Below are 16,711 nucleotides of genomic sequence, written 5' to 3' on the forward strand. Positions count from 1 at the left end.
TTAATGGGGGGAATCCCTGGGTGGCTCAACGGTTTAGCTCCTGCCTTTGGCCCAGGGCATGATCCTGGAGACCCGGGATCAAGTCCTACATGGGGCTCCCTGCATGGAGCCTGCTTCTCCCTCTGCCTGTGTCTCTGCCTCTCTCTCTTTCTCTCTGTAGTCTCTCATGAATAAATAAAATCTTTAAAAAAATTTTTAAAAAAGAATTTTAATGGGGATGGGGGAAAGGAAATATGCTCTGAGACAGTTTTTGGTGTGTGGACTTCTAATTACATATAGTAATATAGTACGATAAGAACAGAAAATAATGAAAATTAACTAGAAGAGCAAAAATGAAAAATAATTTAAGTATAAATTGCTTTTACATACTTATGTACAAAAGCAGACTTATGAGTAGGAACTATTATTAATTATGTCAACACTTAGTATAGTCTTTTAAAATTTTAGCCAATCTTTTTTTGACTTTGCTTTTTTTTTTAAAGATTTTATTCATTTATTAATGTGAGACACAAGGAGAGAGAGAGAGGCAGAGACACAGGCAGAGGGAGAAGCAGGCTCCATGAAGGGAGCTAGACGTGGGACTCGATCCGGGGTCTCCAAGATCACGCCCTGGACTGAAGGCGGTGCTAAACTGCTGAGCCACCCGGGCTGCCCAAACTTTAGCCAATCTAATGGAAGTGTAGTGACATTTCACTGTGGTTTAATCTCTATTTCTCTGAGTACTAATGATGCCACACTACTTTTTCCTGTGTTACTTGGCCATTAGTATAACTTCTTTGATGAAAAGTCTATACAAATCTTCTGACCATTTTTTTAATTGAGTTGTTTCATATTATTGAATTGTAAAACTTCTTTATTTATTCTGGGTGCAATTCCTTTGTCTGATGTATGTGTTACAAGTATTTTTTCCCAATCTGTGGTTTCCCTTTGTCTTCTTTTTTTTTTTTTTTTTTTTTTTATGATAGTCACACAGAGAGAGAGAGAGAGGCAGACACATAGGCAGAGGGAGAAGCAGGCTCCATGCACCGGGAGCCCGACGTGGGATTCGATCCTGGGTCTCCAGGATCACGCCCCGGGCCAAAGGCAGGCGCCAAACCGCTGCGCCACCCAGGGATCCCTCCCTTTGTCTTCTTAATGGTATCTTTAGAAGATCAAACATTTTTAACTTTAATGAAGTCTAATTTATCACTTTTTATTCTTTTACATTGCATGTTTTTTTGGTCTCACACAATTAACCTATTTGGTGTATGTGTGTGCACATGCACGTAAGGTTATACAGTTTTACATGCAGTTCATAGCTCAGCAGTATATGACCACAGTAAGGTTTTCAACTTTGTAGCTACCTTTCCTTGAATAGAGCCTGCAATTTCTCAGGTTCTACTTAAAAGTAAAGCCACTATTTTACATCATTTTTCTAAAGGGGTATTTGTGGTTTCCATGGGAACATATACATCGGTAATAAGACATTTAAAATGTTTCAAACAAATACATTTACATGGCATCTCTTTTAATAAACAGGATTGATAGCCTAAATAATTACTGCCTGCCAAACATCTGAAATTGAGACTATTACCTTTTGTAAGTGCCAATGAATTTAAAATAAGAATCATTATAAAGCTAAGTATTTCCTTTTAAAGACCTTTAACAATTCTCATTCTTCCAAAGTTACTTATGTGTATGAAATATTCTGTAGTTAGCAAGTTTTACATCTCATCTAATGTTCATTGTAGTTAAAGCTGCTGTAAAGATATCATTCAAAGCTTTAGGTATCTATGTGAACAGTCAGTTATAATTGTAAACCAACCATAAAACAATGTATAATTTACATTTACAAAAGAAAATCTTTTCTTTAAAAAAAGGCAAAAAATATTTTAAAGTAATATTTGCTTACATCAAAATGCTCTTCAACAGAGACTCAATAATATCTGGAAATGCCAAAGGACCTTGAAATTAAACTCCATGAAACCATGTATAGAACAGAGTTGGTTACCTCTCACGTATGTGCTTTTAGTAACTCATTAGCTAACTAATAAATATATAATATAAATATTACACTCAGAATCACGTTAAGATAGAACACTGGTCCCAAATAACACTAATGTTATTTTTTAATCTACCATCTATATCATTTTCTTAGGGGGAAAAAGAATCAAGAGAAAGGACTAGGAGGGGTCTTAAAATTAAACTTTAGTCCCAATGCAGAAATGCCTCCTATAACATACAACAAAAGACAACAGCTGAGTCCTTGAAATAAGGAAATATATATAACTTCCCTAACTTTTCAGTTAGGAAATATATATGGAAACATATATGACTTCTTGAGGTATCAGCTCCATTACCATATAGATCTAGTTATTGGAAAGATATTTACAATAATTATTCAAATCTATATTACTGTCACTTTCTAATCCTAGTTCTGTTGTCTAAAACTACAAAGAAAAATTATACTCCCAAAGTCAATTGAATAGGAAATAATCATGGCTTTGAGCTATGTGGAAAAACAAAACAAAAGCAACTATGTAATCAGAAATGTTAAATGAACTTGGGGCCAAGGACTGCAGATTATTTTGAACTAAAAACAATCAAGGCCCAAAAGATTCAAGAAGAAAACTTTGCCTTCCCATCCCTGCCCCCTCACCACCACCACCAAATGCCTACAAGAATTTAGATAGAAAGATAACTATGACCATAAAAATGGAAGGTAACTACATTATAACAGGAACCAGGTATGGCAGATAGGGAAGTCCTAGCAAGGCCTGTTTGGTCAAAGTCCTCAAGTTCCAATTTTTCTAAGTGGCCCAACAAATGTTTGTTTACCAAACATTTACTCTTTTTCATCTTCCGGTGAATTGTTTTTCTTCCCTTTGAAGTCCCAGACCCTTCCTGCTTCTCCTTAGTTGAGAATGATATGTAAACCTCATGTTACCTGTCTTTGTAATTTCATGTTTGCATGGATTCCCAGCACATACAAAATTAAATTTGATTTTCTCCTGTTAATCTCAAGTCAATTTAATGTTAGTCCAGCTAGAAGAACATTGAACGGTAAATTAAAATTTGTCCTCTTCAAATTCAAGCTGGATCTCAAAAAACAAGTAGACCTAAAGAATTCATCATAAGGAATGATCCTGTGTTACACATGTATTTGCTAGCAATCAGCACACAAAGATAAAGAATGCAAGGTGTTTGTAAATATAGAAATGATTTTAACAGTACTAATAATTTTTTAAAAAAATACTTGTAAGGCATCAATGATTCAAACTAAAGTGCCACTCCAGATAGGTTCCCTATCCCTCCCCCAACAACATCTTATTCTCAATAATAAAATGTTGTTTACACTGAAATATAAGATTAAACTTTTAATTCACATGTCCAAAGAACCATATGCCACTTTGGGAGTTATTTCTTTTTCGAATCATATTCTTAAATAGCAAGCAATATATTTTAAAAACAAAAAACGTGGAGTCAACAATAGGCTAATTGCTTATCCTGCACATATTTCTAATTAAGCAAATATTAGTAAGGCAAACAAAAGGAGATTACATAAAACTGTACATAAAACTGAGGGAACAAACATCTTGGTTAAAAATATGTGCCAAAGAATCAACAAAATAAATTTGGAATCATACCAAAACCAAACTTAACCAAACTGGTGGTGAAAACATGTCTCTGAGGAAAGAAAGTGGTAATCCTATTTACTATCATGCCCAGGAACAGAAAATTTGCACTATGGTAGCTTGTAACTATGGAAGGTTATCTGATAAGTTGCCAAAACAGACTGGGTGAAAGATTCCCATACTCATATAAGTAACCAGAATAATTTAGTGGCTCTAGGTCAAATAACTAAGGTTAATTCACCCAAGAATAAACTGTAGTCTTGACTACCCAAAACAAATTCTTTTGAATGTTTTTCCATTAAGTTTTTTTTTTTTTAATTTCTTAATTTTTGGCATTTTAAAGACTTCTAAAACAACAAGCATCTTGAATTTTATTCAGTATTTCTAACTGATTTCTGTTAGTAGCATTTTTTTTTAAATTAGGGCCTGTGTTTTATCAGTTTTTTTTTTAACCAATGAACTTTAGAAAATTTAAATTAGCTCATTCAAACATGCCTTCTTCAACTTTAAAAGGTCTCAAACATAAATTTTATTTTAATGAAAATGTTCATTCTAATTTTATCTAAGATATCTGAATAGAATCAAAAACAATCAAAAGTATGTTAAGTATCCGGGGGTGCTTGGGTGGCTCAGTTGGTCGAATGACTCTTGATTTTGGCTCAGGTCATGATCTCAGGGTCATGACATGGAGCCCCACATGGAGCCCTGCATTGGGCTCTGTGCTCAGTGGGGAGTTTGCTCAAGATTCTTACTCTCCTTCTGCCCCTCCTCCACCCCGTATGTGCCCAGGATCATGACCTGAACCAAAGGCAGACACTCAACCATTGAGCTACCCAGGTGCCCATGAACTGGAACTGGTTTTATATGAAGTGATCAATTACTCATGTTATGATTTTTCCTAAAAATATCTTATGCTGTCTTCTAGTACAGGGGCTGAAGGTAGGGCCCCTAGGATTGGCATGTGGATTATTTTGAGCTGAAGGCTATCAAGAACCTGTGGGCTCAAGGGAAACATCTGACTCTCCCTTGACTATATAGAATCCAAATTGTACAGTCTTCCCAGAATAAGGGTTATTACCAGAGATAAATTTTATCTGAATAATCCATCTATATGGAAGGGCAAATATCTGTTTACCAAACATCAACTCTTTTTCATCTGCCTGTAAATTGCACTGCTTCCCTTTAAGTCACAGGCCCCTATCCCCTTCTCCTTAGTTTAGAATGACATATATACTTCATTTTGCCTATTCTTGGAACTTCCATGTTTGTGAGGATTCCCTGGACGTACACAATCAAATTTTATTTTCTCCTGTTAACCTGTCTCATGTCAATCTGATTCTTAGTCCAGCTACAAGGATCCGTGAGGAGGCAGGATTGCTTGCTCCCTAGTTACTCCACCATTTTATGAAACAATAAACATATTAAATAGATGACATAATTCAAAGCAAAAAAAAAAAAAAAAAACAACTGGAATCCAAATTAACCTCCATTTCTTAAAGTTCTCCAAATAAGAGCACTGTCTCCAGTTACACTTTGGAAAGAGACTATCACAATAAATACAAGTGCTTTTACCATAGCTCACACTCATACATTTTATTCTAAATTAAATAATCTTTTCAGCTTAGGAAGATTTTTTTTAGAGGGGGCTAAAATGTAAAAGCCATTTTGACTATGGGAAGAAAGCACTTTGAATTTTAATGATCAGAAATGGAGAAGGAGGCTGTTAAAAAACTGGGTAATAATATAATAACAGAAGTCAGATGTACTAGGGCGATCTCTCAGACAAACAGCAGTGTCAATACTGGGGAAGGCGCACTTAATGTACATACTGACACTGGGGCACAAATATGTGAAATCAAGACCTTCCTGGAAATGCTGGGATAAAAGATTGCAATGCCAATACCTAGGGGAGTTTTGATAATTATCAATAGCCTGAGAGAGTCTCCCATAGTATTTTCATATCAATAGGGAGTAAAAGATACTAGTACATTAATCTCTATTATTAACCTCTATTACTATTCTCTGTTGGGAAATCAAGCACCGTGGTGGGCATCTAGACTCCACTAGCACTGCACACGATACAATATGAAGGTAGCTGCCTAAAATGACTCTCCATTTAGGTCAGCTTGATTTAACCAAGGACTCTATAATTGAATCTACTTTATTTTTTTTAATTGAATCTACTTTAAAGGAGGAGTCTAAATAAAGGGGAAAAAAGTCACTCAGCAATGCGTACCATAATTTCCTGAATGAATGAATGAACATTTTAAGTTTAGACATATGGGTAACATTTAACTTAAATAATATATTATTTACATTATTCTCTCAAAAGTCCATATGGGACCTTTACCCGTTTCTTGTTTGTAACTTATCAAAAGAACTTGAGAGGGATGCCTGGGTGGCTCAGCGGCTGAGCATCTGCCTCCAGCTCAGGGCCTGATCCCCGACCAGGGGTCAAGTCCCATGTCAGGCTCCCTGCATGGAGCCTGCTTCTCCCTCTGCCTGTGTCTCTGCCTCTCTCTCTGTGTCTCTCATAAACAAATAAAATCTTAAAAAAAAAAATTGGCCAGGACTAAAATCAAGACTAGCTAAATTTAAAGAAAAATTAGACCGATAATGTCCACATAAAATTTAATTCACAAATAATGAAAAAGTCTATTCTCTGAAAACAATTTGGTTTGCTTTGTTCTGAACATTTAAAATAACTCAGTTCTCTGTTTAGGCTTCTCCACTTAAAAAGGAATCACTTCCAGGGTGCCAGGGTGGCTCAGTCAGTCAAGCAATTGCCTTTGGCTGAGGTCATGATCCTGGGGTCACGGGATCCAGCCCCTGCCTCAGGTTCCCTGCTCAGTGGGGAGTCTGCTTGTCTCCCTCTGCCGCTCCCCTTGAATCATGTGAGGCATGTGTGGGCGCTCTTATAAATAAATAAAATGTTAAAAAAGAAATCACTTCCAATAAAGGAAACTATGGCCTTTTAAATAAAGACAACTATTAGGTCCTCTAAAATTTGGGAAAAAATTTCACTGTACTCCGCTTAATGCATTTAACTTCAATAGTTCCTCTACTTCTACTTACTCATGAGTCAATCAAAAGTCACCCCTAATTAAGACTTATAGTTCCCTGATGGCAGTATGAATTTAACACAGGTCTCAAATAAACCACTCAAGATTTCATGTTCTGATTGTATCTCAAGTATGAATAGTTTAAATTTAATTCTTGTAAACCAAGGAAAAAAGCACAATTTAAGTAAATTAATGGTTAGGATAATACCTTTCTGCCTGAGTTCTAAGTAGCTTTGAGCCATTAAAAGTTGGTTTCCCCAAAGTTTAGCATTACATCAGACTTAATTCTTCAGACTTTAACATGGTTTATGAGGTGCTTTAAAAATATTTTGGTGGTAACACTAGGAAGTTGAGGTTCATTTCTAGTTATTATGAATTAATAGTGATGATTCTTTGGAAATAATATTACAGATTGATATCTTGTTATATATCTTGCTCAAAAACAATGATAGACTGGCTATAGATTTCCAAGCTGTTTGAAATAAATTTTCTAGGTATTACATAGGCAGAAGGATGACACTGTATATAAATTCTGATGTCTTCCCTGTTCCCCCCAAATTCCTAGAATTATCCTCAGCTAGCTTTGGAGATTATGATTTCATAAGCAATTTTATTATCACTGCAACTCAATAATTATTGAGTAGCCTCTATACAGAGCAGTTTATGAGATCTCAAGAGAGGTTACAAAGGCAATAGTTAGTTATGGTTTTTAATTCTAAAGGGCAGAAAAGTAGGAAAATGGGAGAACCACATATATACATATTTAACTATAAATAGTGAGTATGTAATTTTTATGAGCTAGTTCTTAAAACTCAGTGCTAAGGATCAGAAAGGAAGAAAGAGGATGACATGTTAATAACAGAACCAGAATTATACTATAAAGTTTTATGAAAAAGTGTGAATTAAATGTTCTCTCTGGATTGTTCAGAATATCTTAAAAGGCCAACCTTTTAATTGTTATTTTAATCATTTTTTGGGGGGGGGTATTGTGTATTGGTAACTAGAACAAAGTTCTTTTGGATCACTTAAATTGCATAAAATAGTATTAGAAATAGCTGTAAGGGTACTACTGCATACTTCAGGGTTTCTTTTTTTGTTTTTGGTTTGGTGTTTTTTTTTTTTTTTTTTAATTCTTCTTCCCTTTCTTAATATAGTCCTAACTCATTCAGGCAGTTCAGCTACAAATCAGAAAAAAACAGCAATGGGAATTGAGGTCAGAAGTTTTCAACTCCTTCAAAAAAATCACATAATCAATGAATGTACTGATGCTGGTAATACCATTAAAAATACTGAAATGCAATTAAACTCAGAATCTTTATCACTTAAAAATCAACAGTCCAGGTTTCCCAGTTCAGTGCTGATTTATATGTCTACAGTAAGTCTAAAATAAACTTTCTTAGAGTATTTTCTACACTTTACAAGTCAAAATAACTCGATCTCAATCTTCTTAATTATAGTAATATTGTTAGATTCCATTTGATTCTACTAAAAATAAATTAACAAATAACTCTAAAACATTTTTCCTTCATGGGCCCCTTATGTCCTATTTTAAAATTTTTATCAAGCATCTTCTCTATGATAATTACTATTTGAAACAGGTGAATAGAACATATAAAAAGATAGTGGCTACTTAGGGGCTATCGGCCACAAAACACTATTAGAAGAGGCAAGTCTCCCTAATTTCCGTATTTCTCAGATGAGGTGAGAATTACTTACACTATGTAGATATCCATGCTAGATACTAAAGGAACGCTAGTGACCAAGGAAAACTACTGTCTTTAAATTAACTCAATAAATTTCCTAATTGGTGATGAAGTTTATACAGGAAAAATAAAGAAAATAATGTCTCATTAAAATATTTTAACTGTTTTAATAACATTTAACAAAAATAGGTATTACCTCCCCTACCCTATGAGAGTGAATGCATGGTATCACATTGTCATCATATGAGTGACTTCATCAAAATGAACTTTTGCTCTTCAAAATCTGTTGAGAATGACAAGCAAGAGAATGGCAGAAAATATTTCCAAATCACATATCTGACAAATGACTTGTATCCAACATATCTTATTCCCACTCAGGCTGCTATAATAAATTACCATGCACTAAGTGGTTTGTTTGTGTGTTTATTTATTTATACTAAGTGGTTTAAAGAACATTTATTTCACACAGTTCTGGAGGCTGTTTAAGATTTTGGTTCTTAGTGAAGGCCCTCTTCCTGGTTTTCAGATGGCTATTTTCTTTGATCACATAGCAGAGACAGAGAAAGAAACAATCTCTCCCCTGTCTCTTCTTATGAGGGCACTAATCCCATCACCAGGGTTCCACCCTCATTACCTAAAACCTCCCAAAGGCCCCACCCTCTAAATACCATCACACTGGGGGTTAAGGTTTCAACATAATGAATTTTGGAAGGATGCAAACATGCAGTCCATAACAAAGAACTCTCAAAATTCAACAATAAGAAAACAACCCAATAAAAAAAGAGCAAATATTTGAATAGAGGCTTCACCAAAATAGTTAAATGGATGACAAATCAGCAAGTAAAAAAAAAATGTTCCACACATGAGTAACTAGGGAAAAAATACAAATTAAAAATCATAATGAAGTACAACCACACACCTATTAGAACATCTGACATTTTAAAAGGCTGATAACAAATGGGGGTGCGGGTACAGGGGAATTCATACAAAGTCCATGGGAACACAAATGACAAAGCCGCTTAGGATGACAATTTGGCATTTTCTTAAAAAGTTACACCTTTTAAGTTGTATTTACCATATGACACATCTATTCCATAAAGAGATGTTTACCCAAGAGAGATAAAAACATGTATTTACACAAAAACTTATACGCAAATGTTCATAGCAGCATTCCTTATAATAGTCAAGAAATGGAAACAGTATCAATGTCCATCAACAGGTAAATGTAAATAAAATGTAGCATGTCTACAAGGTATACCTATCTAAAAGGAACAAATTACTGACTAACACAACATGAAGGAATCAAAGATCAAAACCATGATGTGGAGTGAAAGAAGTGACACCAAAAAAAAAAAAAAAAAAAAAGAACATATTGTATGATTCTATTATATACAATTCGAGAACATATAAATTAATATAGAAAGAAAGTAGATCAGTGGTTGGGTCTCTAGGGATGTAGAAATGGAGCAGGGGAATCGGGAGAGGGGAAGACTACAAAGGGGCATCAGGAAACTTTTGAAAATGATGGATATATGCATTTTTTTTATTGTGGTGATGTTTTTCCAGTGTATGTATATGTACATATGTATTTTTGTGTATTATGTGTAAAATGTATCGACTTCACACTTTAAATATATGCAATCTGTTGTATACCAATTAGAAAGTAAATAAAGTTATTTTTTAAAAAGGAAAAAAGATGTCATCATAGGCATTTGTCTATTCATCACCAAAATGTAAGCTCCATAAACACAATAATTTTTTCATTTGTCTTATTAACTAGGTATTCTCAGTACTGGCACATAAGAAGTACTCAACTTGGTTTGATAAATGACGGAGAAAAAATAAAATTGAACTAATGATCAAAAATGTAGACAACATACCTTTTAATTTCCTTTTAAGCCTTACTAAATTTATAATAAAAATATCAATAATTTCCAAAAGAAATATATGCTGAGTTTTCATGAATCAAAGTACTATGAGTTTTATTCTGAAATAATTTTTTTAAATATTGTATTTATTTATTCATGAGAGACACAGAGGGAGAGAGAAGCAGGTTCCATGCAAGGAGCCCAATGCAGGACTCGATCATGGGACCCCAGGATCACTCCCTGAGCTGAAGACAGACGCTAAACCGCTGAGCCACCCAGGGATCCCCACTTCTGAAATAATTTCACCACTTAATCTCTTTAACATTTTTATTAAGAATTACATAGTTTCTTTTTAAATAATAACATCGAACACATAGTACCTACTATGTGTCAGGCATGTTGTAAGGTTCTATGTTGAAAGGATGTAACCTATGGTAATTAATCACTATAAAACTTTATAAAGTAGGTTTATCTTTTTCTCTTTTATAAGATTGATTAGTAAAGATATCAATCCCTTATACTTAAATGTTGCATCTATATTTCATTTGAATATATTATTTTAATGTTAGTTGCTAAATCATTATTTCATCCAAGCTTTGTTGATCACAAAACTTTTTCCCTCCACGAGCAGAACAAGGCCCTACAATTCTTTGACTTCTGTTCTCAATAATTGCCACTCCCTATTAATTGGAGACAATATGCAAGATGTAAACTTTTTTGCTACTCAAGGGCAAAGTCATGCTAGATATACTCAGCATTCATTTATTTGAAAATAATCCATTCAGTCACATAGTTCTAATTTGGATGAAAAATGTTGATTCTTCTGTCATCTTTCTCTCTCCTTTCTCCCTGACCTCAAAGCCTATAACTAGGGTAGCATCTGGATAGACGTTAAAATATTTAGATCCTGGGAGAAAACCAGACTATGGATGATAACAAATGAAAGCAGCTTATCTAACAAGTATTATTGGAAAATGGCAGTGATGTGTTGCATCTGAAAGATGAATTTTGAAAGGAAATAATGCAAATGTATAAAACTATATAGTAGTGGTAGGCGGACAGGTTCAAGAATTAAATACGGTGTGATTGGTAACAATTAAGATACCTGGAGGACATATCTCTAGCTCTAGAACTTCCTAATGAGTAGGACTGTCATGTTTCCAAAACCATATTGTTCGATAACATTTGAGTTCTAGTCATAACAGCATTTCATTTATCTTATTTTATAAAAAGTCAGTGTAAATATATGACTCCTCTTACTAAACTTTCTGCACCACAAATTTAGATATCAAGAAGGAATGTATATACTATTCATGCTGGAATTTGAAAAGTTTCATTAGCTTCTTATAAAACATTTAAATGGTCATAATTTTTTTCCAAGAAATAAGCACACATAAGGGACGCCTGGGTGGCTCAGCTTGTTGAGCATCTGCCTTCAGCTCAGGGCGTGATCCCCAGACTGGTGATGAGTCCCGCATGGAGCTCCCTGTGGGGAGCCTGTTTCTCGGTTGGCCTATGTCTCTGCCTCCCTTTGTCTCTCATGAATAAATAAAATCTTAAAAAAAAAAAAAAAAAAAAGCACAGACAAGAATGAGAGCTTGCAGGAAAAAAAAATGGCTCTATTAAACTCTTGAAAAGATGCTAAAACTCACTAATAATGAGATAGCAAAATTACAATTTTATACACACACATTTAATTTCTTTTTACCTATCAGGTTACCAAGAATCAAGTAGAATACACATGCTGTTAGTAAGGAGGTGGAGGAAGAGGCACTTTCAAGCATTACTCATAGGAGTGCAAAATAGTACAATATTTATAGAGGACAATTTGACTGAATCTATCAAAAGTATAAACACATTTATTATTTGATACAGCAAGAGCAAATCTAAAAATTTATACTGAAGACTGTACTTGCATACATGCAAAATATCATGCAGCTATTTACTGCAGCGTTACTGGTTTATTAAAATATTTTGACATGGGGTGCCTGGGTGGATCAGGGTTGAGCATCTGCCTTTGGCTCAGGGCGTGATCCCGGGGTCATGGGATGGAATTCCACATCTGGCTCCCCGCAGGGAGTCTGCTTCTCCCTCTGCCTGTGTCTCTGCCTCTGTGTATGTCTCATGAATAAATAAAAATCTTAAAAATATATTTTGATATAATAAACTACATATAGTTACATTTTATACAAGAAAAATGAAATGTGTGCATGTTTCCTTTCTATGCTTAAATAAACCATATTAAGACAAACAAGAAATTTATAAAAGTCCCTCTGCCTGTGTCTCTGCCACTCTCTCTCTCTCTCTGCATCTCTATGAATAAATAAATAAATAAATAAATAAATAAATAAATAAATAAATAAATAAAAGAGATTTATAAAAGTGATTTTCTGTAGGAGGTGTCAGGCATAGGGTAAACAGGAATGGAAATGGGAGGGAGACTTTAGAAAATACCCTCTTTTAAATTGTTTTGTATATAATATCTTTTTTTTGTATATAATATCTTATTCAAAAAAATATGTAGGAACACTCTTTCTTTACAACACTCTGCCACAAGCATTTACAAAAATTTACTGAATAATGTGATATGTCATAGTGAAATATTGAGGGGAAAAAATCTTAATTTTCCTAGATAGTAAATTCTGATGAAGTACTGTCATAATCAATATGACTGATTAACAATATTCTAGTCCAGTAATTCAGGTTTTCAACTGATCTCTATTTTCTTATGCTAAAAGGTCACTGACAGAGGGGAGAAAAGGTACTGCAGAAAAATTAGAAACTACAGAAAAATAGAACATAAAACATAATATTCACAGAGAAGTCTAATATATAATCATTGTTAATATTTTAGAATATTGCTATACAGTCTCTTGCTCCCCCCCTTTTTTTAAGATTTTATTTACTTACTTGAGAGAGGGAGAGAACAGGAGAGGGAGAAGCAGACCCCCTTCTCCTCTCCCCACCTCTGAGTAGGACCCTGGGATCATGACCTGAGCCAAAGGGAGATGCTTAGCTGACTGAGCCACCCAGGCACCTCATTCCCTCTGTTCTGTTTCATACATGATATATTGATATCAGATATAAAATATACTGAAATATAGTTATGGGAGAAATATTCTAGAATAAACAATGTACACATGATCACAGACTGAAAAGAATATAAAGAGGGGTTTAATTTTTTTCACTTATTCATTCAAAAATGTTTTGTTAGATAACTACAATGTTCCAAGCATAGTGTTCTACACTGAGATTATAGTACTAAGTGAGGGACAGATGATCCTTGCCTTCACATCACATAAGGTTTACAGCAGAGGTTCTCAAACACAGGGCATCAGGATCCCTTTATACTTTACAATATTGAGAACCCAAAGTACTTTCATTTACATGAGTAACAGCTAACTATATTTATTCTATTAAATGTTAAAACTAAGAAGCTTTTAAAATATTTAATTTATAAACAGAATAATAGGATACAAATAGCATCTTTTACATGAAAAAATAACCATGTTTTCCAAAATGACAATTAGTGAGAAGTGGCATTTTATTTTATTTTTTTACATTTTTGCAAATCCTTTTACTATCTGAGTCAAAAGAAGAAAGTTTGATTTTTATACTTGCTACAGCATTCAATCTGCTACAACAGGTTGTTTGGTTGAAATACATCAAGAAAACATGGCCTCACGCAAACACATTGCTAGAAAAGGGAGAGACACTTCAAAACTGCTTTCAGAAAATTAAGAAAATTCTCCTTTGCTACTGTACCAAAACTTAACAAGTGTACGTTTCTTTTGGGTGCTAGTTGCTCTCTGAAAACATATCAATGAACTTTTCATACTGTCTTACATGGAAATCCATGCATTTATCTTATACTTTGAATGGATATTTTACCCATGCATGATAGGACCAGTATACATTGCTCATTTGGCAATCATTGGTTCACTAAGTTATGCAGATATTACAAACACTGGTACTTCTCGTTATTCAAAAAAAAGAATATTCATTAATTTGCCCACCAATGTCGATCCCATGATTGCAGATAGAGGTTTTATAAAAATTATAATTTTTACTTGGAACCTCAAATATTTTTGTTGGCAACAAATACTGTCAGTTATTTGCCCTAAGTGACAGATTCAGTTCACTGATTTGTGAGAAAATGTCTGCAAAATTACTCAAGTCTAAATGGCATAGTTTATTAGTTATTCTTTTAAGCAAAAATGGTGTTCCACAAAAAAGGCAGCTAAGTTCAGGTTAGAATTCAGTCACACAAGCATTTTATGCATATATCTCACCTAATCATACGGAATTTTAAGACACACATACACATATTTACATATACAAGTGTTTTAAATCATGAAAACTGATCTGTGTATTCCAACACCTGAAATACTGTTCATAAAACATTTTCAAGGTTGCTAAAAATTAAAAAATTTACCAAAAATCATTTGATATATGGTTACTTCTGTAAAATGGGTACCAAGGAGGAAAAAAATCTCAAATTAAGAGATTAGGAAGCTTTTAATAATGTTAGCATTGTGCAAATAACTTCAAGAACCACACTCCCTACAGTATTAAGCTTAAGCTTGACTGAAATTCCTGCTATGGCCCTCAAAGGCAAGTTAACAATATCTATTTCATAGAATCTACTAGACTTGACTTCCCACCAAGAATAAATGCTATCTGAGGCTGAACCAGAATCAGACTATATTTGTTATTTATATTTTTCCTGTAAATGTTCCCTTGATCATTTTAGTTGATCTGGGAAATATTTTTTCGCATTGGAGTATACAACTCTCCCTATACAATTATTACAAATGTAGGCTAAAATATAGCAATATTCATAGAATGCAAATTATTGCTCAAAATTTTAATTCAAAGAAATTTTATTTGTGTTCAGTATTTCATACTGGATTTGAATCTGAATGAGATAAAGAAACCCCCTACAACTGTAAGCAACATGGGCCACTCTGAAAAATACTGGTCTCTAATAGACTGGGAAATCAATTTCTACAATAGTATGTATTCTATGATCACATTTGTATGTTAAAAAAAAAAAAGCTATCCGGTATGCCTGGGTGGCTCAGCGGTCGAGTGTCTGCCTTCAATGCACAGTGTGATCCTGGGGTCCTGGGATCAAGTCCCGCATCAGGCCCCCTTTGGGAGGCCTGCTTCTCCCTCTGCCCATCTCTCTGCTTCTCTCTCTGTGTCTCTCATAAATAAATAAAATCTTTAAAAAAACAAAACCTATTTGTAGATATAAATATGGATGACATACACATGGAAGTAAATTCATGGAAAAAAGTGTGAGAGAATATTGAAATTCGTAACAGTGGTGATCACTGGAGAAGGAAATTGTGTATTTGGTGATGGAGTAATGAAATAGGACTTTCACAGCTAACTATAAATTTCTGTAGTTTTGATTTTTTTGTTGTTGTTCCAAGAATATGCTTATAGATTACCTATGTAATGTGAATAAAACATAATGAAAAGGTAAAAAATATCTTAATGTCATTAGTTAATATCTGTTTCCTAAATAAAGATTCAAATTTTGTACAGATTACCTAATCGTGACAAGCTGGTGGTATTTCTTAATTAATATTTGCCTTCAGGCAAGAACTTCCTTTTTATTTCCCTCATACTTATGCATGCCTCCATGCATCTTCTCTGCAGTATGGTAATAGCTCCCACTCAAGGAAACTGCCTCTTCACAATATTAGGCCTCATTCTCCTAATTTACATTGAGAGGGAAACTTCTCAGGGATGAGTGTTGGCACCATTACACAAAAGCAAGAGTCACACAAGGTGGACAAATGTGGGGAGTGAGGAGGTGCTTGTTCTTGTGGTTTCCCAAGGGTAGAACACTGATGAGTAGAACTAGTGGGATGCTTCTTCCTTAAAGCCACTGGAGGCACCTGGGAGCATGGCCTAGTGACCTTCTCATTTTAGGAGGGCTGAAGGCTAATGATTTCAGGCAGAAATTACCACATCACTTTAAAGATGACAAGTTATCTAGCGAAGTGAAACATTACAAAGGCATTTAGTATTAAAACATGCTATCATTGCACAAAACTAATCAGAGAGTAATTACATACTTACATATTTTCTTGGTAACCATGACAGTTCTGTTGGTAACATCACAACATTAATTAAAACACAAACAGCCATATAATTAACACATGACATTATAATCTATGAATCATAACAAATTATCTTACAGATAGATAATGATTTTAGCCTTATTATTATTATTATTATTTTGAGGGAGATAGCATGAGCAAGTATGTGCACGTAAGCTGGGAGGCCAGGGGGTAGGTGAGGGAGAAAGAGAATCTTAAGCAGGCTCCACGCCCAGGGCAGAGCCTGAAGGGGGACTTGATCTCACGATCCTGAGATCATGACTTGAGCCCAAATCAAGAGTCAGGTACTTAACTGACTGAGCCACCCAGGCGCCCTTAGCCTAACGT

At 34.4% G+C, this 16,711-nt stretch overlaps 1 protein-coding gene across 20 annotated transcripts in view; it reads right to left on the minus strand.

Annotated features, from left to right (window-relative positions):
* The window catches only part of NECTIN3 (nectin cell adhesion molecule 3), a 300,981-nt gene that overhangs the window by 207,761 nt on the left and 76,509 nt on the right, over positions 1-16,711 (minus strand). For 8 of the 20 annotated variants that reach the window (XM_077884657.1, XM_077884656.1, XM_077884655.1 and 5 more), the window contains exon 8: positions 16,344-16,369. The exons of 11 other annotated variants lie outside the window; for them this stretch is intronic. In XM_077884657.1, the coding sequence (XP_077740783.1) occupies positions 16,344-16,369 (26 nt within the window). Of the gene's footprint in view, positions 1-8,640; positions 8,663-16,343; positions 16,370-16,711 lie in introns of those variants that run through there. One more of the 20 variants, XM_077884668.1, reaches the window with a different exon arrangement.

The sequence above is a fragment of the Canis aureus genome, chromosome 35, assembly GCF_053574225.1.
Source record: "Canis aureus isolate CA01 chromosome 35, VMU_Caureus_v.1.0, whole genome shotgun sequence".
In the NCBI taxonomy this organism is placed as follows: Eukaryota; Metazoa; Chordata; class Mammalia; order Carnivora; family Canidae; genus Canis; species Canis aureus.